Source organism: Molothrus ater, chromosome 8 (assembly GCF_012460135.2).
Source record: "Molothrus ater isolate BHLD 08-10-18 breed brown headed cowbird chromosome 8, BPBGC_Mater_1.1, whole genome shotgun sequence".
Taxonomy (NCBI): Eukaryota; Metazoa; Chordata; class Aves; order Passeriformes; family Icteridae; genus Molothrus; species Molothrus ater.
This window is the reverse complement of record NC_050485.2, coordinates 35,762,098-35,789,934: the sequence shown is the minus strand read 5'-3', so window position 1 is coordinate 35,789,934 and position 27,837 is coordinate 35,762,098. Positions and strand designations below refer to the sequence as shown.

At 50.0% G+C, this 27,837-nt stretch overlaps 1 protein-coding gene across 2 annotated transcripts in view; it reads right to left on the bottom strand.

The window, feature by feature from the left end:
* INPP5A (inositol polyphosphate-5-phosphatase A) overlaps positions 1-27,837 on the bottom strand; it is a 190,853-nt gene that overhangs the window by 118,901 nt on the left and 44,115 nt on the right. For both annotated transcript variants that reach the window (XM_036385695.2, XM_036385694.2), the window contains exons 2-4: positions 24,443-24,484; positions 14,906-15,006; positions 14,220-14,307 (exon numbers count right to left, since the gene is read on the bottom strand). In XM_036385695.2, the coding sequence (XP_036241588.1) occupies positions 14,220-14,307; positions 14,906-15,006; positions 24,443-24,484 (231 nt within the window). The remainder of the gene's footprint in view (positions 1-14,219; positions 14,308-14,905; positions 15,007-24,442; positions 24,485-27,837) is intronic.

Below are 27,837 nucleotides of genomic sequence, written 5' to 3'. Positions count from 1 at the left end.
AGAACCCTGGTACAGCAACAACTTGTTCAGCAAAGAAACACATGTCTCCTTGTGAGAGATGGGAGCCTTTTCCAAATGTTAGGATGAGTGCTTCTCCACTAAGCCTAAGAAGAGACGAAAGATGCACACCCTGAACAGTCCGAGTGGAAGGACGTCGAGCCCACGGGCGGCACAAGCGCACCCAAACCCCACGGGCAAACCTGCCCTCCCCACCAGCCACGGGCACCGGGCCCCGTCACCCCTGCCAGGGAGGGACCCTGCACAGGACACACCACCTGGGGAGGCTTTGTGGGTAGCCCAGGAGTACTGCCCATCACTCCCAGAACCAATGTTCACAGTGACTTTACTTCGTTCAGAAATCAGATTTTATGTTTTTCTCCAACAACATCTTTTTTTGCCTGGAAAAGATGGAATAGAATGGAACCAATCCCCAACTCCTTTACACTTTTCTTACACAACTAAAAGAAGGGAACAGATAACAACCCTTCCCAACTACAACTCCACCTCTGGAGACCTGGTATTTATCCTTTTTATTTAAAAAAAAAAAAAAAGTATGATCAGTTGCTTTTGTTTTGCTACATTTATTTATGCTAATAAATTACTGCCAATATGGCAATCTGTGTTCAGTGTAAAGGCCAGAACTGAGACACAAAGCTACTCCTGTACAGCGAGCCACTCAGTAAAAAGCAATATTTGGAACTGTTTGGACAGAGGCAGCAGTGTCTCAGCCAGAATTCATGAGCAAAAATCACTAAATTTGTCAAAATGACTAAACCCCACATTTCTACCTTTTCCTCTTTTGTTTCACACACTTTGCATGTCAGACAAATTATCAGGAAAATACTCCTTGTTTGACATTTCATTGCTTAATGCTTTACTGGTGCAGTAAAACAAGACAACTGCTGAAATTATAGGAAAATAAATTTGTAATTTCTTCCTCATTTAGCCATTTTTGAAGCTTGTGTATAGGAAAGTCATTAATGTTATGTCCTCCTATCGACGTTCCAAGCCTTTCAAGGGATAACTAATGTTTTTTCTATACTCTTCCATGTGGCCAGTTAAATTAGACACATTATTTCTGTGCTGTTAGGGAACACTGATCAATAGATACTTGGAAAGCCCTCTAAAACGAAGTGGAAACACTTCCTCAGTGTCAGAGGGTTCTGGTTTGGGTCTGTATGCTGCAAACATTGCTAAATGTAACGGAGCAGTGAGAGTGTGTCTGAGGTATTTCGACACTCCCGTCCAAACCTCTGAGCACTCAGGCTCCTGAAGGCACGACACGCTGTCAGCTGGGCCTTTGTCACTGGCTTCTGTCCCTGGGAATGGCCCCACCACTGAAACCCACCGACCTCTACCAGCACAGCCTGCAGGCTTCAGCTCAGCTCAGCACCACCCCAGAGCTGCGCAGAACCGTACCGCCTTTCCCTTGGATGTTCAGTGTCCTCCACAGCAACAGCCATGCCCTGAGATATCGTCAGGTGACATAACTCCATCTTTTTGCTCCCGTTAGTTTTTATTTCATTGTGAAACAACAGCTGCATTCCCAGCCTTTCTGCACGGTATGGTGGGTGAGCAGTGCAGTGAAACCCAACTGCCGTAGGATGTCCACAGTCAGGGTGTGAGCAGTCTCATGGATTGCTTTCTCTTTGGCTACAAATGCTGCATTATAACATTATTTCAAACACTAATAAACCCATTAATTTCTGTCAGTAAACACCACACATCTGATTTTTCCACAGTCACACTGATCTTATTTAAGTATTAATTTAGTGCCTCAGACAAACACATTAGCAAGTGCCTTAAGCAGCATTTCATAATATCTCAAGCAATTATTTTAATATTTTCCAATCTCACATCTTTTCTTAAAAGCCAGAGCTGTTCCACATCAAACATTTTGTCACACAAACCAAATTCCACAGATGCATTACCTGAAAAGAGCTGCTAATAACATGAAGGCTCTGTATAACTGGCCCTGCCCTTCACCTTACCACACACAAATGCAAACACGATTTCTGACTGCTCCATACCTTAGCCTTTTTTTTCTGTAAAAAGACAAAACTTGGGAACTAGTTGCCCAAATTTCTAAAGAGGACCCCCAACGTGGGGCTTCGAAAATTTAAAGTATTTCCTGTATTATTTGTGTTAGATCCTCAATTACTTGAGCAGATAACACTGTTTTCCATTATCATTCCTTCTGTTCTATTAAAAACACCACATTCTCCTGAGCACTTACCAAGCCTTTAGTGAAAATGCCCCCGAAGCCGCAGCCCTTGTCAGGAGCCTGGTCAGCAGGGGAGCAGTGGGCAGCGAGGGGCCGGGGACAAGGGCAGGGCTGCTGAGCACTGCCCCACAGCCCGAGTGGAAGGCGGGGAGGGATCCCTGTGCGGCAGAAGGTAAGAGTCAGGTCCGAGTGGACACACTGCACAACACTTCAGCGTCCAACACGTGCTCCCCAGTGTGCCGAACCCAGCAGGAACCGAAACACTCGCTGCCGACAGGGCAGCGCTGGGGGAAGAGACTGCTCAGGGATGAGCTGCTGACCACGGACACCGAGCAACCCTCTGCTCTCCTCTCCGCTCCGGGGAAGCTCCCTTGCCCCTGGCCCAGCCTAGTCCGGCCCGGAGATGTTCGCAGTGAACACGCGGGTGGGGAATCACAGCTCCTGTGCCCACAGCGCCCGCTGGGGAGCCAGGCTCGCACTGAGCACCGGACCCGCACTGAGCTCCGGGCCGGCGCTGAGCCCCGGGCCGGCGCTGAGCACCGGGCCCGCAATGAGCCGGGCCGTAAGTGCCGGGCCCGCACTGAGCCCCGGGCCCGCACTGAGCCCCGGGCTCGCACTGAGCCGGGCCCGCACTGAGCCCCGGGCTCGCACTGAGCACCGGGCTCGCACTGAGCCGGGCCCGCACTGAGCCCCGGGCCCGCACTGAGCCCGCCCGCACTGAGCTGGGCCCGCACTGAGCCCCGGGCCCGCACTGAGCACCGGGCCCGCACTGAGCCCCGGGCCCGCACTGAGCCCGCCCGCACTGAGCCCCGGGCCCGCACTGAGCCCCGGGCCCGCACTGAGCCCCGGGCTCGCACTGAGCCGGGCCCGCACTGAGCCCCGGGCTCGCACTGAGCACCGGGCCCGCACTGAGCTGGGCCCGCACTGAGCCCGCCCGCACTGAGCACCGGGCCCGCACTGAGCCGGGCCCGCACTGAGCCCGGGCCCGCACTGAGCCCGCCCGCACTGAGCCCCGGGCCCGCACTGAGCCCGGGCCCGCACTGAGCCCGCCCGCACTGAGCACCGGGCCCGCACTGAGCACCGGGCCCGCACTGAGCCCCGGGCCCGCACTGAGCCCCGGGCCCGCACTGAGCACCGGGCCCGCACTGAGCCCGCCCGCACTGAGCCCCGGGCTCGCACTGAGCCGGGCCCGCACTGAGCACCGGGCCCGCACTGAGCCCGCCCGCACTGAGCACCGGGCCCGCACTGAGCCGGGCCCGCACTGAGCTGGGCCCGCACTGAGCACCGGGCTCGCACTGAGCTGGGCCCGCACTGAGCTCCGGGCCCGCACTGAGCTCCCCCCGCACTGAGCACCGGGCCTGCACTGAGCACCGGGCCTGCACTGAGCGGGGCAGCTCCAGCGTCTCCGGGCTGGTGCTGCTCTGCTGCACCCAGCGCCACACAGCAGGGTCCTGCGCACAGGCAGAGACACACAGGGCACAGCAGTGTCAGCCCCTGCACTGGGGAGGGGATGGATGCCACAAAGCCGTGAGCCTTGTGCCTGTACCAAGACAGCCTTTAACCCTGCAAAGCCTGCTCCCAGCTCCCCTGCCACGGAAATTTCCTTCCTTTCACTTCCAGAAGATTTGCTGTATTTTTGCAAAGAAACTGTATTAAAATAACAGGCGAGAAAACAAAACTTTTATTCCATTCACAGTAAGTGAGAATCTCTACTAGTCATGCTATGGCTCAATATTCTTTACTGTTTGAATAGAACAAATTTATCAAACTGAATTATTCTTCAAGAGACATGTACTTCCTTAAGTTCTATGTTCTTCAAGTACTATGTACTATAACAAAAGGGAAAAAGCTAAGTAAAAATGGAGAACTTTCATGCAAAAAGCAGGCAACAAGTCTTAAGCTGCCATGAACTCCAAGCCAAAGCCTTGGAAATATGTAAGCAATATCACTGGACTGTCAAAAGCAGAGTTGTCAAACAAATGGAAGATGATTGAGAAGATTTACTGTTTGAGGTATGTGTTGAGCCAACCAATAACTCTTTCCATAAATCTTTGGTCAAAATACTTTAAGAACATGCAGTAATTAAATATGCAGCAAGGCAGAAGCAAACAAAAATGCCAGCTGCTCGTGCACTGAAACAAGAGCAGGTGGCCCCACGGCAGTGCCACGGGTGACCCACTGCTGGCGGCCCGGGGCGAGCGAGGAACGGCCCCGGCACTCAGCGCTTTCTGCTGCTCCTACCGCAACACACAGCAAACAAAACCCCAAACACTGTCCGTCCCGAAACATCCCCGGTGCCGTCCTGCCCGCGGCACCCTGCCGGCCCGTGGGCTCCCTCCAGCAGCCGCGGGCAGGGCCCGCCGGAGACAGGGCCCGCCGGAGCGGGGACAGGCCCAGCCGGAGCGGGGACAGGGCCCGCCGGAGCGGGGACAGGGCCCGCCGGAGCGCGGACAGGGCCCGCCGGAGAGGGGACAGGGCCCAGCCGGAGCGGGGACAGGGCCCAGCCGGAGCGGAGACAGGGCCCGCCGGAGCGGGGACAGGCCCAGCCGGAGCGGGGACAGGGCCAGCGGCCAGCCGGAGCGGGGACAGGGCCCAGCCGGAGCGGGGACAGGGCCCAGACGGAGCGGGGACAGGGCCCAGACGGAGAGGGGCAGGGCCCAGCCGGAGCGGGGACAGGCCCAGCCGGAGCGGGGACAGGGCCCAGCCGGAGCGGGGACAGGGCCCAGCCGGAGAGGGGCAGGGCCCAGCCGGAGCGGGGACAGGGCCCGCCGGAGAGGGGACAGGCTCAGCCGGAGCGGGGACAGGCCCAGCCGGAGCGGGGACAGGGCCCAGACGGAGCGGGGACAGGGCCCAGCCGGAGAGGGGCAGGGCCCAGCCGGAGCGGGGACAGGGCCCTCCGGAGCGGGGACAGCGGCCCTCCGGAGCGGGGACAGGGCCCTCCGGAGCGGGGACAGGGCCCGCCGGAGCGGGGACAGGGCCCTCCGGAGCGGGGAGCGGCCGCGGCCGCCTCGCTGCCCTCAGCCGCTCCCCGGCAGCTGCTGCTCGTCGGCCGGGCGCTCCCAGCCCAGCCCCGCACGGCTCCCCCAGACCCGCGGCGGGGACACGGCTGCAGGGACACGGCTGCAGGGACACCAGGCTCGGGGCTGCCCGTGTGCGGCGAGCACCGGCCAAGGACCGCCAGCCATAGCAGGCTCTGCCGGAAAGGAGAGCTAGGCTTTGCTTTAGCCTCACCTCTGCAGCAGCAATTAGAAAAGTCTCTTTTTTTAACCTTTAAAAGCTTAAAATAGTTGATTTCTTCTCGTGTACAGAGACTATAGTCTACCATTTAATTTCAAGTATTGCAGCTGTTATTTAGATAGATGAACTCCTACAAAAACAGGTTGCAATTATTCTTTACAAATAATTTTTTCCCCTAACCATGTCGTCTGTTACACAACTGCAGGATGAATATAAAATTCACAGCCATAGAAAATTCAATTATATATAGGAATTCCATAGCTGATACAAAACAGTAAAACAATTTTGTGGATAAAGAAGCCGCTTTATCACCGATTTCCTCAGCACCAGCACATCTGTAAGCAACAGAGATGCACACATGGCTGTATTACTGGGCTACTGATCTGTGAAATCCCTCACTGTTTTATAATTATTCCTCCTCTCACAATTATATAAAAGTGTCAGAAAACAGGTGGAAGATGAGCCATGCCCTCCCAACAAGAACTCTGTGGATGGATTAAGAGATATATTTCAAAAATGCACGGGAAAAAAGACAACTCAAAACCAAAGGAAGGTTCTTGCTTGTGGCAACACCTTTCAAATTCCATTTCCCACCCAGAAGAGATTGGAAGATACTACCTGACAGACAACTTAGTTCCCTAAGAAATTAAGTGGGAAGTTTCATTTCAGGTGGTTGTAATAAGTAAATGTCCACGTCACTGAATGACAATACTTCTACAACCATTCTTCTAGGATTTTGTCAGAAGCTATAGGATTAACTTTGACATTCACCAGCTTTCTTCACAAACCCATTTTTGTTAAATTACAAGAAGATAGACGCTAATGAAGAGGTCAAACTTTGTGACGCACATTTCAAGAAGCTCCCAACCGTGTATTTCACTAAAACTCCTGAAAAAGCAGGAGGCTGTAAAAGGAAAGGATTCTGAGTTACAATGAAAACGATGAACAGGATAAGGATGGATACAGTGAGGTAAGAACTGCTGGAACATGTGCAGAACCAGTCTCCACCAAGTGCAGTACCAGCCCTGATCCCTGGCAGGCACTGCCACCACGAGGCTCCATCCTGCTTTGCATTTTCCCTACAGACGGTTTAAATTCTCATTTTTCCATTTCTATTTTTCTACCACACACACCTCGCTAGAAGCACTTCTGTGCATGCAAGCACGTGGCTGGAGATTTGCTTCTGGCATTTTAGGCCCTTTATAAGGAATACTAACATGTTTTTCAAATGGTTTTATTCCTTTTATTCTGCCTAGTAAGTGGAGCTAGGAAAAAGTAAAGATCACACAAGTATCCAAGTAGCCAGCATTCGCACACAACCAGTGCTCTGCTGCCAGCTCTTGCCCAAGACAGCCTGCACCTGGGCAGTCTCTCACTGCCACTAGCCTTACACTGCTTCCTTGGGCTTAAATACCAACAAAAAAATCCCAAAGGACTGGCAGAGTAAGATTTGTTTAAAAATATTTATACTAACCTATCACTTAAGGAAAACAAAACAACAGTGAGACAGAGGGGAGCATTTGCTCAGGAGTGACGTGGGAGACTGATGATGACAGAACACTTGCAGGTTTCTCATATGTGCCTCTTAGAAGGAAGTCTGGACTTTTCTTCATCCCAGAAGATTGTTCTGTGGATGAACCTCATAGGAGTTAATTTGAGAAGAGAGTCTGAATGACACTTGTGGCTCCTGTGGCATCACCTGCACTTACAGAATAGCCCAGTCTCCAACCCTCCCTCCAGAGATCATCACATTTTGCCAAGCAGTGCTGCTGCCACCCACGCAGACAAATTCCTACTTCTCTGGGTCGGCATAATTTTTACAGATACCAGTATAAAAGTAAACACTCGTATACAAATTATCTTTCTACAGAAAGGAGAGGGAGGAAGAAAGGATAAATGGAAACAGGCTCATGTGAATAGTAAAAGAAAATTCACTTCAAGACTCCAGTAATCGAGAAGCAAGAAAACACACTCTAAAGTCTCCTGTTCAGCAGTGGGCTACAGTGACAAATCTGGGACAGTGACCGACATCCCAGCAGCAGCAGCAGCAGCAGCAGCAGCAGCAGCAGCAGCAGCAGCAGAGCCCCTTCTCCAGCCTCCCCAGGGCCAGAGCACTGGCCCTGAAAGACGCCCTCTGTGTGTGTCCCCAGCGTGTCCCCAGTGTGCCCTCCCAGCCCGGTGGCCATGTGTCCCCAGCATGTCCCCAGCGTGTCCCCAGCGTGTCCCCAGCGTGCCCTCCCAGCCCGGTGGCCATGTGTCCCCAGCGTGCCCTCCCAGCCCGGTGGCAGCGTGTCCCCAGCATGTCCCCAGTGTGCCCTCCCAGCCCAGTGGCCGTGTGTCCCCAGCGTGTCCCCAGCGTGTCCCCAGCATGTCCCCAGTGTGCCCTCCCAGCCCGGTGGCAGCGTGTCCCCAGTGTGTCCCCAGCGTGTCCCCAGCGTGCCCTCCCAGCCCGGTGGCCATGTGTCCCCAGCATGTCCCCAGTGTGTCCCCAGCGTGTCCCCAGCATGTCCCCAGCGTGTCCCCAGTGTGCCCTCCCAGCCCGGTGGCCGTGTGTCCCCAGCGTGTCCCCAGCGTGTCCCCAGCGTGTCCCCAGCGTGTCCCCAGCCGCAGTGCGGGGCTCCTGCAGGGTGTCCAGCGCCCGCAGCTGGGCACTGCAGCCTGGAGCTCCAGCTCCATCTCCTGGGGAAATCCTGCCTTTCTGCCGAGCCTCAACATTCCTGTAATACTGCTAATGAAGAAGTGGGCTGAGAACTCATCACCATGTGAATTCCCTCAATATTCAATTCAATTACAGCTCTCTTCCTAAATCATCTTTTTTACTTAACCAAACTCTAAATTGACAGAGCTAATAAGCTCAGGAGAATCAGTGTACACCATCCATTTCTGGGAACAGGACGATATTTTCTAAGATGCATTAATAACTACGACAGGATTTATGTGTAAAATAAATTAATTTCAATTTCCTTTTTCAATTAATGGCCAATTATTTGAACTCAGCTCAACCAAAAATATTACTCAAGTATCATTAATCTAACAAAAATTAACTTTACTATTCTCTCAGTAACGAGCAGATATAATTTTAAGGTACAATAACACACTTGAATAACATGTTGCCCATCTGTATTCTCAGGACCACTGCTCCCCCACTGGAGCCCCCGTCATGCTGGCTCAGGTTATTGCTCTTAAGGATAGTGACTGGAGCAAAGGTCTGCCCTGGATGCTGCTGCAGGCTACCAGTGCATTATCCACCCTGCAGTAGGAGCCATTTTACATTAAAAAAAATACTGGTACAGAGTGTGTGAACTAAAAACAATCCGGGGGAAAAAAAGAAAGCACAACCTTTTCCTGCACGCCCTAGCAATGCCTGGACTTGTTTTATCCTCAGTGTTCCCACAGTCTGGTGCCAGCCACCCCCGGCGAGGAGCACCGGGTGCTGCATGGCCTGGGGCCACCACTGAGCCCGTCCTGCCCCACGGGTGCAGGGGCACCACCAAGCACCAGTGCAGATGGCAGGGGCAGCCAGAGGGACAGTCAGCTCCCCACATCCCCCAGGATCCGCGCCCATGGACAGGGGTGCGATGGCCGGAGACCACGTGGGTGCTGGCTGACCGCTGCCTCTGCCACCTCCGGCACCCCACACCGCTCTGCCTCAGTAACGGAACCGCAGGGCTGCGGGAAGAGAGCTGGTCAGGAAAATGCCTGTTGCCACTGGATTCTTCACTTATAACTCACTTTGTCCACCCCCCAGGAGGTTATTGCAGGGATGTTTCATTTCAACCATTATCTCACAAACACGGGGAGCTGTGCAAGCACAGCATCCTCTCTCCCTCCAATCCATCGGTATTAATAAAATTCTGCTTGCAGCTTGAGGCTCCAGTGTTGTTTAAACACATCACTCCAATGTCAGAAACACTGGTTTTGAAAGGATGGGTTTTGTTCTGTTTTTTTAATTTGAATGAAACCTTGCTATACAATGAACTAATTGCAGTGCACTGCGCTGTTACCAGGTGGAGGAGGCTGGAACTTCAGCACATCACGTAGAGCCCAGTGGCTATTTGTTCTGTTTGTTCATTGCAAGGTCACCTGTGGGCCTGGGCAGGCACACAGACAATGGAAGACTCTGTTTATTTTTTAAAAATAAGCCTATACTGAGGAGTAGAGCAATTACCCCACTGTGCAGATGCTTCTGCCCATCAGCTAAGGGCTGTGCCAGCCACACAGCTCTCAAAATGCTCCCTGAACACTCCAGGCAGGAGAGCTAGTGGTCAGCTCACCCTTGGAGGTCTGGTTTGCCTGATGTACTCCAGCAAAGATTCTCTCCCAACCTACAGAAACCACATGTTCAAGGCAGCAAGAGGCTTTAAGATACACAGGAGTTTCCTCTGCCTTCTCTGAACAATGAAAAGGAAGCCAAGGATTTGCTAAGCAATGCAAGACCTTAACTGAGTACTCCAGAAATCAATAAATACACGGCACAAAACAAAACTAGACTTGATCTCATTACAATAAAAATGTCACTGATTATACTGATGTGTTCTCATATAAAAATAGTTATGGATTTGATGAAAACATCAATGTATTTCTGACTGATATTTACCTTTAGTACATTTTCTTATTCCAGAAAAAAACACCTTATTTACCATTAACTTGGGTTATTCAAGAAGTATTGACATGCAAAAGTTCAACACACCCAACTATTTTTGAGTAATTCTTCACATAGAAAAATGACAAGATTTATAATTTACCCCTTACATGAAATATACCAAGTACAATAAAATTAACAGAGAATGTAAATAATGGGATGTTTGGTAAAATCAATGGAACTGCAAAGACCTGTTTTGCTACAAGTGAAGTCCATTCAGTATAGTCACAAAAAAACCCCGCAATGTACTGAATTTTTCAGCTTCTCAGATTTTTACCTATTTCAGTCTTCTTATATCTGTCTTTTCATTAATTGTACGTTCTTCAACAGCAATCAAGATCTACCCCCTGTATAACATTTCATACAACAAAAGAAAGCACCATGCTTTCAAACAGGGATTTACAGGAGGCTGTGTTTCACAAGGATTTGCCAAGTTATTTGAGTTCTGAAATTTAGCACATGAGCCAGTTTATCCACCCTTGAGTGCTATTGGTATTTCCAGTCAGAACTGAGACAGCAGCACAGCTGCCAGTTTAGTTAATCTGAGATTTCTGGGAAGCCATTGTCAGCCCTGCGGAGGCTGTCACCCACCATCCTCATCCATAACTGCTGGAAGCTCTGAGCTCCAGCACTGCCCCCTTCCCAGCGCTGACAGGCATCAGCTCTAATGCAGCAGCTCTCTGCCAAGAGATTCATCTTCAGGTCATTTTATCATTTTTAAATCTGAGAGAGCTGTGCCTCTCCCAAGTGTGACACGAACACTTCATCCCCGTGCACCTGTGACACCCCTGCTGCCCCCAAGGCCTGGCCCTAATGAACGCCTTGGGCCAGCAGTCGCTGCCGCAAGCTGCACGCCCAGCCTGACCCTGCGGGCTGACCCCTTCCCCGGGACAGGGACCTGCTGCCCCAGCACCTTCCCCAGCCTTCCCCAGCTGCTCTGGGGCTCATTCTGTGCATGTGTTTAATAAGTTTTGAGTGCGAGAAAATCCCACACAGTCTCACCCTACCATCATTCCTAGCAGAACAAACACGATCCACTGAACCACAGCTCTCTCCCTCATCACAGCACCTACCCCCCTCCCCAGACCTAAAACCAGCTGCTCGTACACCAGATTGGGTATAAGTGACCATAAATGACAAATCCTGGTATTAAGATTTATGTCTGGGATGATGCAAAATGATCCATTTTGATCCTTCATACAATGTGGATTATTAGTTTTTAAAACGAAGTGGCTCCACTAGAGACACCTCATTATTACACTGGTTTCTTATTTCTCATGTGCAATTTGCACCTGTGCTGCTGTGAGCTGGAGACAGAGGCCACTGATAGTGCTGTCTCAGATCTTGCTGCCAGTCCTATCACAGCCAAGCTGAGTAACTGTGGGCAGCAAAATCTGGTTTAGTTCTGCAGGAGCCAAGCCAAGGAAAGCCTTACAGAGGAAGTGATGCCAAAACTGGTAAAAAAGGGGATGTGAGAGCAGCAGGGATAAAGGTTAGCCAAACTGTAACTACTTGGGCTTCTCCCTTTCTAAAGCAAATAGCATTATACAGCAATATATGATAAACATTTCTATTTCAGAGAGGTAATAATATAACGCCAAAGCTACCATCTGTGCCAAGTCTGTGCCTTAGAAGGGATGGAAAAAAGCCCACAGAAGTTACAGAACTTTGCAATCAAATAGAACTAACAAGAAACATGTAGACACGTGACATCGTACAAGGCAAACCACACAGGAGATAAGAGCAAAACTTTACCCTAAATGGACACACCACATGTGAAACCCCTGCTTGCACAGTCACACGTACACACACACGGAGCAGAGGAGCTGGAGCTCTGCCAGTTCAAATCAAGTGTGAAAAACCATTTCTATGAAGCTTTGATTCCTGACACCAGTGCCAGGATCTGTGAATGCAGACTGGGAGCATTCAGTGCCAAGAAACAGACTCTAACAAGTCAGAAGATTAAGGAGCTCAACGTGAAAGTGCACCCTCCCTCCTTTCTAGGTTTTTGGGCTTTGGTTGCAAGCCACTACTACCACAGTCTAACAATGAAGGTATAAAACACTCCTCTAGCACACAGCATTTCCTCCCAGTGATAGTAACACAAAACATCATTGAATAATTGCTCTTCCTTTGGGTTCTGCCTTTTCCACACTAAGCAGATTCAGCTCTAAAAGGTTCTTAAAGTCACAAACAGCCTATCACGTGGAGTACACATCAAACACTTCTGTAAACCCATTTTTTATCTTTACAGTCACCACTTCAACAGAGGGTAATTTAACCAAACAGTAAGAACATGTTTTTGGTTACACAATTTCCATGGAAAACAACATTGGCACTAGCTGTCTTTTTTTTCTTTTCCCCTTTATTGAATCAATATGTTGACAGAACTTTTTTTTTCCCCCGGAAGGCCCAGCTTTAGTAAATGAAGGATTAGGAAAAAAAATGCAAAGTAATATTTATGAAAAGAAAAGGAAAAGTACAAAGGTGGTTGGGGAATATTGCAAGAAACACAGTGCCTAGAAAATAATGCTGGTATGTGAAACAAGAAACCACATTAGCTCTTGAACTGGGGACATTGCAAAATACAGGATTCTTCACAGAGACACAAACAGCACATGCTCTGACTGGGATTCCTTTCAACCTCTCTAAGAGCCTCTTTATCCACCAAAGGAATGCCATCAAATCCAATCCATGTACCCCATGCTAAATAAAATAATTTCAATATTATGAGGTATGTGACTATTCCTAAACACAAAGAAGTTGTATTTTGTTATGGATTGCATTAGTCTTCTATGCTGTTTTCCAAATTAAGATCACAGGTAATTATCCCTTGTTCCTGTATCACAGAAAAGTCTCGGCTGGAAGGGAGCTCTGGAGCTCACCTGGCTGAAGGCAGATCAGGTAAATGCAGAGCCCCTTGCAGCTCCCCTGCCCACATCAGGAGATCTGTGCTGCAGGAGCCCCACAGGGACTCCACCAGTGTGTGGGGTCATCTGGATGCAGCTCACACCTGTGAGTGACTCCAAAACATGCAGCTCTGTCCTACTGCTCTTACCTGCCAGCACTTTCTGAGTATCTGCAGAGCACGGTTTCAACATTAGTGACCCACTAATGGTTTGTCCCTCTAAGTCTCAGTAAAGCTGATAGTCTTGTTTTTATCTTCTCCAATGAGCAAGAGAAAAAATCCTGCTGATTCCTCTCCTCCAGTTTCATCTTAGCAGGGCTTCTAGCCAGAGTTATTAAAAAAATGAAGAAATAAAAACCTTTCCAGGTTCTTATTCCCTGAGCTTATATGCCTCCAGGCTGGGGTTTGTGTGTGTGCTGGGCACCTGTGTTTTTTGTTGACTGAACTGTCCCAGGTGCTGTCCTTGGCTGCTGGGCAGCACCAGGTCTCCAGCTGGGCTCCTCTGAGCCACCACTGCCTCTGAGCAGCATACTGGGGGAGAAGGAAGCTTCTGCCCTGGGAAGAAGGGAGATGTCCAAAGGGTTGTTTTCTCCTGTACAACCTCGCAGTGATCACTTGGACACACAGCAGACGTGCTGGCACAATGCACAGCACTGGCAACAAGCACAGAAGCCTTTCTGCTCTGCAGCAAAGGCAGCCCCGCACACATCACTTCACGTGTACCTGAACACCGCTCGTGTGCTAATGCAAACTTGTGCTCTGGCTGCTGCCACCATGCCTCAGGCCAGGGAGGCTGTGAGCCAGCTCTGGAGATCCGTGCACAAGCCCTGAACCCTTGCCAAGCTCGTCACCAGCTCATCACACTCAGTGCTGGCGCCACCTCACACTGCCAGACACTGACAGGCTCTGGAATGGAAGGTGATTCTGAGCTGCCAAAGTTAGTGTTGGAGGAAAAAAGACCTCAGACAACCCTTCTGAACAAAAGACACTGCACACTGATATTCTGCTCATTTCACATGGATGGACCTCTGTGAAATCAGCAGGTACACATGCCACAGAATAAACACTCTTAGTAGTAAAACGCAGTAGTAGTAAAAACATTATCATCATCAGGATGGAAACAGCTCGCAGTCCCACATGGGTCAAAAATCCCAAACAGAAGAAATTCACCTTTGGTTAAACTACACTCATGAAATAAAGAAATTTACCGTGAAATGTTCCTGTGATTTATAGTTCTCATCCAGGTAAACTCGAGCTCTGTTGTAGTCTTTCATTGCATCACTTGATAACAGTTCTCTGAAAGAGAAAGAAAAGACTGAGCATGTAAAGGGAGATACAAATGTACTGCCTTGCCTCAGCACTGCTCTGTGCTGTGACATCCCCAGCATCACCCAAAGGAACCCAGGGCCTCCCTTGTCCTCTGGGGGGAATTTCAGGGACACAGCTGTCCCCGACACCTGCCCGCACACTCCAGATCTGCCCTCATCAGCTGCACCTCGGTGCGGATCGTCAGCTTCCCAGTGCCATTTGGACACGGCTGGGAAGGGCGCGGGTCTGTGGGGCCGACAACACTGGGGGAATTTGGGGAATTTGTGCCGCCGCTGCCGCAGCCCGAGCGCGACCCCGAGCGCGACCCCGAGCGCGACCCCGAGCGCGACCCCGAGCGCGACCCCGAGCGCGCGGCTCCCGCCGCCGCCAGCAGAGGGCGCGCGCGGCCGCGGCTCGCGGCGCTGCCCGCGCTCCCTCCCAGCCCGATCAATTAAACCGGCATAAATTAAACCGGGAGAAATTAAATTAAACCGGGATAAATAATCCCGGCACGTTCCACCGCTGACTGACCGCTCCTGCCCCTGTCCCCGGCTCGGGGGGCCAGGCTATAGCCCCCGCCACTTACTTCACGAACTTGTCCACATGAGACATTGAAGCTTCATAGTTTTTCCCTCCGAATTCTTGACAGTGTAAAGCCATGAAATGGGGCTTGTGTGCATGGACAACCTGGAACAGAGAGAAAAGCGAGTTTTAACGCTCAGCACGGCTGTGTCACAGCTCAGCACACAGCAAGAACCACACGGACCTGGGTGCTCAGGGAGGACTGGCAGCTACTACCTGAGAGGTCACGGGCACAGCAACCAGCAAGGGCAGCATCATCTGCTATCCACATAAAAGATGCATAATACACAATTATGATCTCCAGTATTCTTAACTAATATTTCCTTTTTTAAACTATGATTTAGTTCCTGGGCTGTGTATATATTTTAAATATATTTTAGTATTTTTATTTAAAATGTAAATATATTTTTCCATCTCCCCTCAAAGATGACTTGACATGATTAAGATGAGCCAAACCTTTCCTTGTCTGGGAGGTAGAAGAGTTCAAACAATTCATTTGCTAGAGTGGATTTTTTTCAACTTTTACAAAACTTCTCAGCGCTGTTTAGCAGCACTTATGCAGTTGTGTTTGATATTTTTATTTATGGAGTATCTTATTTACAAAAGTATTTAAATAACAGATGCACATACACACCTGTTAACACTGGAGACATGGAAATCCATCATACTATTCCAGGTGTTAGTCTTGAACACTGCAAATATCTTAGATACTACACAGTCAGCACTAGGATGCAATTACCATACCAAAACCCTAGAATGTCTGCCTTTCCTCATACCTCAAATCAAATATAGTTTATAGCATTCAGTGTTACTCTGTCCTATGGAATTTTCTCTGCTTTGCCTCTATTCAGAACTGCAAACAGTACATCCAAAATATCTCTTTTAATATTGAGTCTCTATACCTTGTATTCCATGTCTTAGTGTGAATTAATGGACACAAGCTCCAGAACAACTTCAGTTTTAAAAGGGAACAGTCCAAAACAACCAACAACGTGCCCGTGCAAGCATACACGGAGCGAACAGTTAAACTCCAAACGGGATCCCCTCGTTGCTCATGGGCGGCACAGAGGCCACGCTGCCCGTGCAGCCCTGGCAGGAGGGGTGGGGGGCTCTGGCAGCCCCTGCAGCAGCAGCTCCTGGGCAGGGCTCGGGGGGCTCTGCCCTCGGGGTCACAGCGTCTGCCCCGCTGGCACTGCAGGGCTCGAACCTCAGCACACACAGCGAGGGAAGACAAAAGGGACTGCTCCCCCTTTCTGCCCTGCAACTCTCAAAAGGCACAGGCATGGTACACTTTTGCACTCCTGCTTTTAGTTATTTAAATCAACAGTGACTAATATCACTGTTAAAAGGTCTTTAGGAATCATGGAATCACAGAACGGTTTGAGTTGAAAGGGACCTTAAATCTTATCTCATTTCACCCCACTGGCAGGGAAACCTTCCACTGGGGCAGGCTGCTGCCCGCCCTGCCCAGCCTGGCCGTGAACACTTCCAGGCAGGGGACACCACAACAGTTGCGGATGTGTCTTTGAAACAACAGTGGAGAGAAACTGCCATTTGACGTGATGACAGAGTGCAAAATCCTTCATTCCTGATTGCACAAACAACCTCATTAGACAATTCAGCTCAAAGACAATGAATTAAAGAATCTGAAGTGCAGCAGGTTCCATTGAGGCAGTCCCGGGTCCCTGCTTTGACGCGGCAGAGCCGCCCAGCTCGGGGGCAGCAGCAGGCAGGGCCCGCAGGCGGCAGTGCCAGGCCCTGCCCCGGCTCCTCGGGGCACAGCAGGGCCCGCCCAGCAGGGCTCAGCAGCACGGGCAGCACGGCCCTCCCTCCTCAGGGACGCTCCTGGCACAGCGCTCCCCTCCATCAGTGCCCAGCTCAGCCCCTCCGTGCCAGCGGGCCCCAGCAGCAGAGGGCACCCCCGCCAGAGCCAGCGAGCGCAGCCAGAGCCAAGGAGAACCCGGTGTGCTGCCACATCCAGGGCACACAGGGAGCTCCAGACAGCACTGCCAGCCCTCACCAGGTCACCCCTGCAGAGGGAAGGGAAGGGAAGGGAACGTCCTGCCTGCCGTGGGCTTCCGAGTCACTTCCAACAGCCACTTCCTCTGTCTGTGCCTCAGCTTCCTGGTCATTGGCACTGACCTGCTTGGGGAAGCATTCTGAGGTGAGCTGCTGCTGCAGCATTACTGCATAAAGGGAAAAAGTAAATACTCCCACTCAGGTGTTTGATGATCACTGAGCACTTCCATTAGATTATTAACGCTGGTTGCTGCCAACAGGGATATCAGCAACTTGCTTTAAAGCATGCCACCATCGGTAGGGATGGAGAATGAGCCAGAGCAGGACCCAATATTAAGTTTAATTGGGGGAAAAAAAAAAAAAGCAGGTGACAGACCAGATGTCTAAAACCATATCTGAAATGCAAGAAATTATACTGAACTGGGACATGCTTTTCCTCTGATATCTATTTCCTATCATAGATTTACGAACAGCTAAGACACCGTTGCTGAGAAGATGTCCCTGTACAGATGTTCCTCTCTCCCTAAGGCGCTGCCCAAGGGACCACTGGCAGCAGGCTGCCATCAGAGCCAGCAGCAGCAAATGACAATCAACACTAAGGTTACCTGGCTGGTTCATTTTGTTGGCTGTCTGGAGAGCAATAGTCACCAAACACAGCCCGTGAAGCAGAGCTCTGAACAGAGCTCATCTGTGGACCCTAACATCAGGCCATCCCAATTCTCCATGTGCTTTATTGCTCCCAGTCAGTTCTGGATTCCAAGCCCTCACCTTATCTACTTGGAGAGCCCTATGAAGACACCATGATCAGAAAGCAGTGTAACTATTTAATCCTGTAAAGCCAACACACCCACTGTCACTGTTTCAGGAACCTGCTGAGCATCGTGTCACTCATTTTAACTGTTGAGAGTTTGCTTCCGGAAGAGCTCTTCTTACACAGCCCATGAAAATATAAAGTGGTGAGACAAAAACAAAATAAACTATTTCCAGTAAGATTTAGGAACCATCAGTCACAGGGAGCCCTGAATGGGGAGTCCTGCAGTGAGACAACACTGGAGAACAACTCCATTGTGCTGAAGCAGCAACAGAAAACACTTCCAGACTCTGAAGATGCAAGACACAGTTTTTTTTTGTTTGTATACAAATCCTTGAGAACTTGAAATCATAGTGGGTATTAAAAAAAAAAAAATAATTATGTCATTTTTGATGGGGAAACAGCATTGGCTTAATAACAGTGAGGTTCTTGTGGCATTTCTTGCAGGTTAAACCACTAGAACATACCTGAATATTAGTTATGTCCTCTCATATAATAAGTACCCTCCAACTAAAAGCAAATTGGCTCTGCTTCATTACCTTTTACTAGTTTTCTACTCTTATGGAAGAACAAACAGTACATAATAATGAGTAATGAATACTTCAGAGCTGAAAACTCCCAGTTGCCAGAGGTTAAAGATCATACATGAGACCATATAAATAATGAATTTGCATCCACGGCAGCACAGTGTATTTACAAAGTTGGGCATTATTTTCAATTCGGGATATGCAAAAACAGTGTAAAGGAAGCCACAACCAGGAGTTATTTAGGGGGATGTGGGTAAGTAAGCAAGATGCTCCAGCACAGCTGAGTATGAACACAGAACTGGTGAATGTACAAGCCCCACATCTTCCCAGTGCTGCAGATGTTTGCCTGTTTGGGCAGGGGATGGGGATGGGGAGCCAGGCTGGAACAGGGGCAGCAGCCAGGACAGACACAGCCCCACGCTGCTGGCCAGGCCCCTCCCAGAGGGGCACAGGGACAAGGGCACCAGGGTCAGACTCAACCCAAGCAAAGCTGAACGGGAGCTCCAGCCTCGATGGCGTGCAGCAGCCCAGGCCCACATCCCCCTACCCTTGTACAGCCCGTGGATTCAAACCAACACAAACAGCCCAAACAGCCTCCACCTGAGGAAAACACCCTCTGGGAAAGGGCCAGGACCTCAGCTTGGAGGAGCTGCAACACAGTTTTTTCACCCCCTCTAGTTTAAAAAAAAACTCTTAATCACCCCCTGTAGTTAAAAAAGCAGCATTAGGTCCACTAGAATAATTAAACAACCTTTGAGTGGCTGGGTGGGGTTTTGTTGTGATTTGGGGTTTGCGATATTTTTGTTTGGTTGGTTTGGGCCTTTTTTGTTTGTTTTTCTTCCTTCTCTCTGAAGGGTAACACACGAAGTTCCCATGCAGCTATACCAAGATGACCTTTAGCTATTAGGTAAACTTTTAACTTCTGCATTAATAAAAATAAAAGCTCAAAATACTCTCAAACACATCAGGCAACATGGAAAATGGCATTAGGGGAAAAAACCCTCTGGCTCCAAGCTTCCATCTAAAATGACCATGTGCCACGAATGTGACACAAAAAGGCAGTTACTAAAATCAGTGCAGATTTCCACTAGCTCCAGCTCCTGAACTCCTCCTGCCCCAAACATGAGGCCCAGTGCAGATGGAGAAAGGGCAAGGGATGGGGAAAGGAGGGAGTGAAAAGGAAAAAGAGTCCTAAGTAAATAAATAAGTCAATAAAAGTTCTCCCTCTGCGCTCCTACACCTTTGCTTGCCAGCAGCTCCATTCATGCTCCAGGAGCTTGTTCCCCTGTCTTTGTCCTGTGCACTGACTGACATGGAGGCTGCCAGCCAGGGCATGGGCACTTTGCACAAGTGGGACAGAACTCCCATGTGCATATTCTCATTTGCACAGCAGCGAGCTCACCAAATCACCCCACTGCTTGTTAAGCACTACCATCTCGATCACCAGTCATCCCATTTCTTGGTAAGAACTGAAGTCTTCCCTATCACACATTAAACACTCCAAAACGCTGCTCTCAGGCTGTTTCCACTCTCTCCCAACAACCCCTTTCCCCCCTCATTTCCAGTGTAGGTTTTTGGGGTAAGAGAATTTTTACTGGGAAGAGGACTAGTCCAAATTCAGCTCTTTCAGATCCAAGTTACCAGTACCTATCTGCAGTTAGGAGATGGGGCACAATCCCCAGCACCAGGACTTTACTGGATCCTGCCTCCCCCCAAGGGGGCTTTTCCACCCTTTGATGCAATTCCCGATGATCAGGGCCACAGTGTGACATACTTGCTCACAAGCCTTTTTTCTTTTGTTTTGATTCCAGCAGATTGTCTTCAACTGCAAACACAATTTTCTGCTTTGAACATTAGAAACCAGAGCCAACTCTGAAAACCCTAAGATTTACAGCATCTTTCCCCCACAGTGCTTGCTTCTACTCCTGATAGGAACCTAGGTTTGGTTCTGAAGCGGCACCATGTGGCATGGAGGGTGACCCAGAGCCCGCGACGGCGCAGTCCTGAGCGCGGGGCCGAGGCAGACGGCTGCACCGGGGGTGGATGTGTCTCCTGCCCGCAGGCTGGTGCTGCTGCACGCTCTGGGCCCGGAGCACCCCTCAGCAAGGCCCGGGGCGCCCTCCCAGAGCCACTGCGCGACACCGCTGACCATCCCAGGGACTGACCATCCCAGGGACTGACCATCCCACTGACCATCCCAGGGACTGACCATCCCAGGGACTGATCCCACTGACCATCCCAGTGACTGACCATCCCAGGGACTGATCCCACTGACCATCCCAGGGACTGACCATCCCAGGGACTGACCATCCCAGGGACTGATCCCACTGACCATCCCAGGGACTGATCCCACTGACCATCCCAGGGACTGACCATCCCAGGGACTGACCATCCCAGGGACTGACCATCCCACTGAATGACCATCCCACTGACCATCCCAGGGACTGACCATCCCAGGGACTGATCCCACTGACCATCCCAGGGACTGATCCCACTGACCATCCCAGGGACTGATCCCACTGACCATCCCAGGGACTGACCATCCCACTGACTGATCCCACTGACCATCCCAGGGACTGACCATCCCACTGACTGATCCCACTGACCATCCCAGGGACTGACCATCCCACTGACTGATCCCACTGACCATCCCAGGGACTGACCATCCCAGGGACTGACCATCCCAGGGACTGATCCCACTGACCATCCCAGGGACTGATCCCACTGACCATCCCAGGGACTGACCATCCCAGGGACTGACCATTCCAGTGACTGATCCCACTGACCATCCCAGGGACTGACCATCCCAGGGACTGACCATCCCAGTGACCATCCCAGTGACCGACCATCCCACTGACCATCCCAGTGACTGACCATCCCAGTGACCATCCCAGTGACCGACCATCCCACTGACCATCCCAGTGACTGACCATCCCAGTGACCATCCCAGTGACCATCCCATTGACCATCCCAGTGACTGACCATCCCACTGACCATCCCACTGACCGTCCCACTGACCACCCCAGTGACTGACCATCCTAGTGACCATCCCAGGGACTGACCATCCCACTGACCATCCCAGTGACTGACCATCCCACTGACCATCCCAGTGACCGACCATCCCATTGACTGATCATCCCACTGACTGATCATCCCACTGACCATCCCAGGGACTGACCATCCCACTGACCATCCCACTGACCATCCCAGTGACTGACCATCCCAGTGACCATCCCAGTGACTGACCATCCCACTGACCATCCCAGTGACTGACCATCCCACTGACCATCCCAGGGACTGACCATCCCACTGACCCGTTCCGCTGACCGTCCCGCTGACTGATGCTGCAGACCCGTCCCACTGACTGTCCCACTGACCAATCCCACTGGCCTTGACTGAACCCGGACCCCTCTCTCCAGCTCAACAAGCCAAGCAGAGCACAGCGTGTGCTGCGCTGTGCCAGAGTACACGGACACCCTGGTGCTGTCTCCCCGAGCCCACTGTCACACAGCACAGTGCCAACGTGCTGCTCTCTGAGCTATGCCAGCAGCTGCTGCTAAAACCAGCCTGGAAAGGGTCTTTGAAGATATCTTCTTTCCCATTTGCATTTCTTGGAGAAACTGTTTCACTTACCAGCATTAGATCTGCCACATTTTTCATGTTAATGATGTAAGATAGGATAGTTGTAGATCAATGGCAGAAGTTTCAAAAATTGAACACGTGACATTTGAATCTTATTTTAGGCCTCTGTATGCTACCATGTCCTTGGAAATGCATATGGCATATAAGCCAATGGTAACACATAAGTGACTTGTATTCACCCATGACAGTGAATAAAATCCCTTACTTTAATTTACTGGAATTTATAAACAAGTCCACAAAATGCTCTTTAACCAATATGCTCTTTGACATCAGTTCAAAGACATTACAGGTTTAATTTCTAGAAACATTTTAAACTTAGAGAGGTAATGGTTCTTCCTTTCCTGTGGAGAACATTTTGACTGCTTACACAAGGCCCTCATCCTCAGAAGTTATGCAAACCGCCCTGACACAACTGCATATGCAAATTGAATTCCTCAGAAGAATGGAAAAACTGCCGTCTGCGGTTTATCTGGTTTCAAGTTTACAAAGAGGCACGAAGAGTCATTTTCCAGTGCTGCTGCTGAACCTCAGTTCACAGAGGTTTCGCACAGAGCGTGTGGAATTAAACACAATAATCCCTCTGAGGCTGCACATTTGCTGGGCGGCTCTGAAGCCAGAGCCAGAATGGTGCTAAGTGACTTTTGGTAGGTACATGTTTGTCTCTTCCCTAAGGAGCTTTTTGTCAGGTTTTGTTCCACTTCCTACTGTACTGGAGAGCGTGGCGTGAGCAGCCAGCCCGCTGCTGAGACCCAGAGGGGAAGCAGGACGAGGCCAGCAGCAGCCATGGGCAGCACTGCTAACTCTGTCTATTCTTCCTTTCTTTTTCTTTTTAAAAATACAGTTCTCACATTGCAGGGACAGAGGGCAGAGGTATGGAGAGGGAACAGAACAGAACCCCCCCAGCTGAGGGATGGGCTTGGGTCTGCCTCAGCAACACTGTCCCTGCTCTGGACCCTGCAGTAGACTAGCACCGTGGAGCATTAACGGGTAACTGCATTCCTCTTTGGAGCTCTGTACACACAACATTTACTGGGCCAGAGACAGACCGCGCTCAGTCACGTGTCAGTGGTCCCTGAGATACCAGCAGCTCGTTCTCTTCCCCGCCTCTTCCTGTTTTCCACAAACTGTTCAGAAGTGTTTCTGCAGCGCTCATCCCACTTCAGAAAACAAATGAACACAGAAGGAGTTTCCTTGATACAGATACGTAAATCAGTCATGTGGTGATGAAAAGTATGTAGCCATCAAAAAAAAAAACAACCAAAAATAAAGAGTTCTCCATGTTTATTTGTATTTCCTGCACAGGAAGAGTTTTTCCTGAAGCTGTGGAGGGTTGGAATCAGAACTAGCTGAGACACTTGCATCGTGCAAGCACCATGTACATACAGCAGTGATCAACCAAGGCGGAAGAAGAAAAATAAAGAGATGAATCTGAAGTTGGCAGATACTAAAGAATGTAAGAGTGGTTACTTCACCTTGGATTTTTGCAAATCTCTTACCAGTAAAGTAAGTAATTTGCCAGTAAAAGTGAATTGCAGTATTTTACATCAACGTAATAAAGGTCACAGGCTGCACTGGCAACCTGAGAATGTAGAGACTTGTGGGATGCTTTCAATTACAAAAGGAAAATATGAAATTCTGCTAATCATATTTTCTGCACACAGTTTCACTTTACAATTTGAACAGCACCATTCTGTTGTTGAGCTATTTTTCTGTAAGAGACTAGGACTGGATAAAGGAATGCTGTGGCGCTTTTCCATGGCCAGGCCAGGCAGGGCTTGGAACAGATTGTTTTAGTGAAGTGTCCCTGCCTCTGGCACAGGACATCCAGATGGACTTTCAGGTCCCTTGAGGCCCTTCCAGTGCAGCCCACGGTGGGACTCCAGACTGCCTCAGCTCTGTCAGCAGTGACAGAGCTCAGCTGCTGCTGCTGCTGCTGCTGCCCAGGGATGGCACCTCCATGCCCCAGCAGTGCTCATTCCCCGTTGCTTATCACCACATTTCCACACAAAGACTGCAAGTCAAGTCTCTACTACAATAACACAGTGTGTGAGAGGGGCTTTTTAAAAACCCCCTCACACTAGAAGGTTACAGCACATTTTATAATATGGGTTTAATGTCAATACTTCCACATTACCAAACAAGAAAATTGTTAAGAAAGAGCAGACAGGACAAAATTGTTGTATTTCAATTTTAAGGTAAACTAAACTTCCCAACAGATTTTTTTTAAGTACTCAAATATATATCTTATTTAGTAGACTTAAAAAGACCATTTCATGCCAAACTGAAGTCAATTTTATAAAACCTGAATCTATTTTTTAGGCAGAGAATTGTTGACGAGAACAAATTGTGCTTATATGCTGAATTTTTATAATGATTACTTAGAAATCCAGGAAGACACATATTTTCAGGGCCGTCTTTTACTATAAAACAAAATCACTATAAAATAGCAATTTCACTTCACAGAGCAAAAGATCCTGACATTACTAATTAGGTCATAAACAAAGATGCATAAGACTCCATGAGAAAAAAAACTTTACCTTACCTGATAAAATTCCCGAAGCCAATTCTTCTGTAAATTTTCTGGCTGAAAAACAAAAGGCAAAAATTAATTACAAGTAAGACAAATCTATTTTTACAGCAATATCGTGATATTATTGCTTTCCTCAGTGCGTTCAAGAAGGGAGCTTTTTTCACAATTAAAGCAAAAAGTACAAACACGAGGATGTTCCTCCCCGATGCCACTGGACAGGCCTCACCCCTCCATTCCCAAGCCCCCTCTGATTCTCTCCAGAAAGGTGCCTTGGTGCATTTTGTGTGTGAGCGCACAGCACTCGTACCCACGTGTTCATCAGGCAGTGGCACGCTGAACTGTGTGCTGTTGGAAGGGCACATTGATCACCTGGGGATCAGAAACCCCACCAGCCTGCCCACACCCAGACCACTGCTGCCACCTGAGCTTCCATGAGCCAGAGCTACTTCACACAAGCTGGTTCAGAGGAATGACCGTGCTTTTGGGGATGCTCCATCCCATCAGACCTCCTGCCAAGGACAAACTGGGAGAAGCATTTTCAGATTGCTCCAGAAATTACAAAAACTGACACAGCAAAACTGCAGTTAAGTGCCAAGTTCTGTCTTTTCAGGAACAGATTCCAGCCTCAGAGGGCTGAGAAGGGATCTCAGAGGGAGAGAATTGATTTGTTGAGCTTTATCTTCAACAACAAGACTTCTGGATAATTTTTACATCCTAATGGGGAATAACAATACAAATCAGACTTCCTTGTCACAGCAGTGGCAGGAACGTCCAGAACTGGTGGGAGGCAGCAGAAACATATGAAACTGGAAACAGAGAGACAGCTCATCCATCCCTGACAAAGAGCTCTGACACCAACTGCCCAGAGGCAAACACAGGCACCAGCCTTCTGCTCTGCTCTGCCATCAAGCGTGCTATTTTCAAAGAGCTGGACACAACTTCAAAACAAAAGTTAAGTTCTTGTAACCAGCTCCAAGAAAGAGGGTGCTGAGGAGGTCTCGGGGCTGCCAGCACAGACTCCAGTGCCCAGCCTGTGCCAGCCCTGTCTCTGGCTCATGGCTCACCCTGGACTCCTGTGCCCAGCCTGTGCCAGCCCTGTCTCTGGCTCATGGCTCACCCTGGACTCCTGTGCCCAGCCTGTGCCAGCCCTGTCTCTGGCTCATGGCTCACCCTGGCTGTGTGCCCAGCCTGTGCCAGCCCTGTCTCTGGCTCATGGCTCACCCTGGCTGTGTGCCCAGCCTGTGCCAGCCCTGTCTCTGGGCTCATGGCTCACCCTGGACTCCTGTGCCCAGCCTGTGCCAGCCCTGTCTCTGGCTCATGGCTCACCCTGGACTCCTGTGCCCAGCCTGTGCCAGCCCTGTCTCTGGCTCATGGCTCACCCTGGACTCCTGTGCCCAGCCTGTGCCAGCCCTGTCTCTGGCTCATGGCTCACCCTGGCTGTGTGCCCAGCCTGTGCCAGCCCTGTCTCTGGCTCATGGCTCACCCTGGCTGTGTGCCCAGCCTGTGCCAGCCCTGTCTCTGGCTCATGGCTCACCCTGGACTCCTGTGCCCAGCCTGTGCCAGCCCTGTCTCTGGCTCATGGCTCACCCTGGCTGTGTGCCCATGGCTTGGGCAGCACAGGAAGGTCCCTGCTGGCTCCCACTGCTGTGCCCTCCTCCAGCAGTCCCTCCTCTGGCACCAACACATCTTTTCTTTCCACTTTCACCACTCTGTGGTACAATTCTGTAAGCCAGCCCTCACCTCGGACTCCTGTCCAGCCACCTCACATAAATGAAACAATTTGAACTTTTGAAGGACTGGAGATAACAATCAAGTAGAAAGACAATTTATCTTCCTCTTATTTTTCTGTCTAAAAATAGGCACATTATATTTCATGTCTTCCACAGACTTTGGACTTCTTCCTATCCCTTCTCTCTGCACTCCGTCCTTCATTAAATTATCTCATTCCTTCTGTAACATAATGGAAATTAATCTTTTCCCTGTCCTCTTTGATGCTAAATCCCTTCATCCCCATTCACCGATGAACCAATTTCTCCCGGGTCACTAATCCAAAGGCCATTTTATCAGCCTCGGCCCTCTGGCAGTGGGAAGCATTCCCTGTGCCCTGTCCCTCCATGCCCTGCCCAAAGCCCCTCTCCAGCTCTCCTGCCACCCGAAGGAGCCGCAGTCTGTGCTCCAGGTGTCCCTCCCAAGTGCCCAGGGCTCTCCTGTCCCTCCATCCTCCCTGGCCCCTGCAGCTCAGGCTCCAGGGAGCCCAGCCCTGTGCCCAGCCGCCTGCCCAGGAGCACCAGGCTGGCCAGCACGGATTGCTCACATTGCTCATTTCCCCGCAGGCTGCTCCTCAAACACCCGGACTCCGCAGGCAGAGCCCAGCAAACGCCCCTGTGCCTGGAGGAGCACGGCTCTGCTCTCATCGCACCCTTCAGGCACACATTTCGACTCCACCGAGCCACAAATAGAAACCCTTCCCCTCAAACAAGCACAGCTTCCAGACAGCAACACCACATGGGATCCATATTAAAAAACCAGGACATGCGTCCCGCATGCACTGCTCCCCTCAATTAAAAGCAGTTTTGACCTTTTCCTGGAATTCCAAATCCCACTCAAACTATCTCTTTTCACGATGACTTTCCACTTGAAGTCTATTTATGTCACACTGGTCACTGTAATGGTGAGGTTTATAAGAAAAACCAGTGAGCTTGTGAACACATGAACACCACAGGAGCTGGTAACAGCCCAAAAACAAGCGGCTTTTCAAATCCAATGTACAAGTAGTCTCTCTTCTCCCCAGTACTTCTATTTCCTACAAATTTACACTCAACAGACAACAGGAAAGCTTTAAGCCTATTGCAAAAATATACTCATATGGGGAAGGAGTCTTTTCAAAAAAATGAGAAAGAGAATATATATTTAGACAGGATAAGGAGCCTTTCATTCAAAAGGAAAAAGGGAAAAGAACTAAATGAAACTAAATTAACAGCTTGGAAAATTTCTTTTCAGCTTTGTACAGAGGGAAATGGAAGAAAGCCAATGAATTATAGAAAGCAGGTTCTATTTTGTGAAGTTTATTTTTAGAAAAGAATAGGCTCATATTTTAAGCTAAAAGGAAAAAAAATCTTGACTCGTTTTGTGAAAACTGGGTTCCAAAATGAATCAGAGGACAACTGGCCACCTGGACTCTGCACACTGCCTGAACACACAAGGCACAAGCAGCCGCCTTTTCTACATGCCTGACTGAAACAGCCCCAAGAGCCCCACATGGGCTGAGGGATCACTGGAACCCTGAGTTCCAGAAGTCTCCTGGCATCCTACAGCAGCACAGGGGCCCTGCTGCAGTCAAAGACTCCAAGGGTGCAGTCCCAGGTAGGACCAGAGCCTTTTCATCTTATACTTCAAGACACATAAAG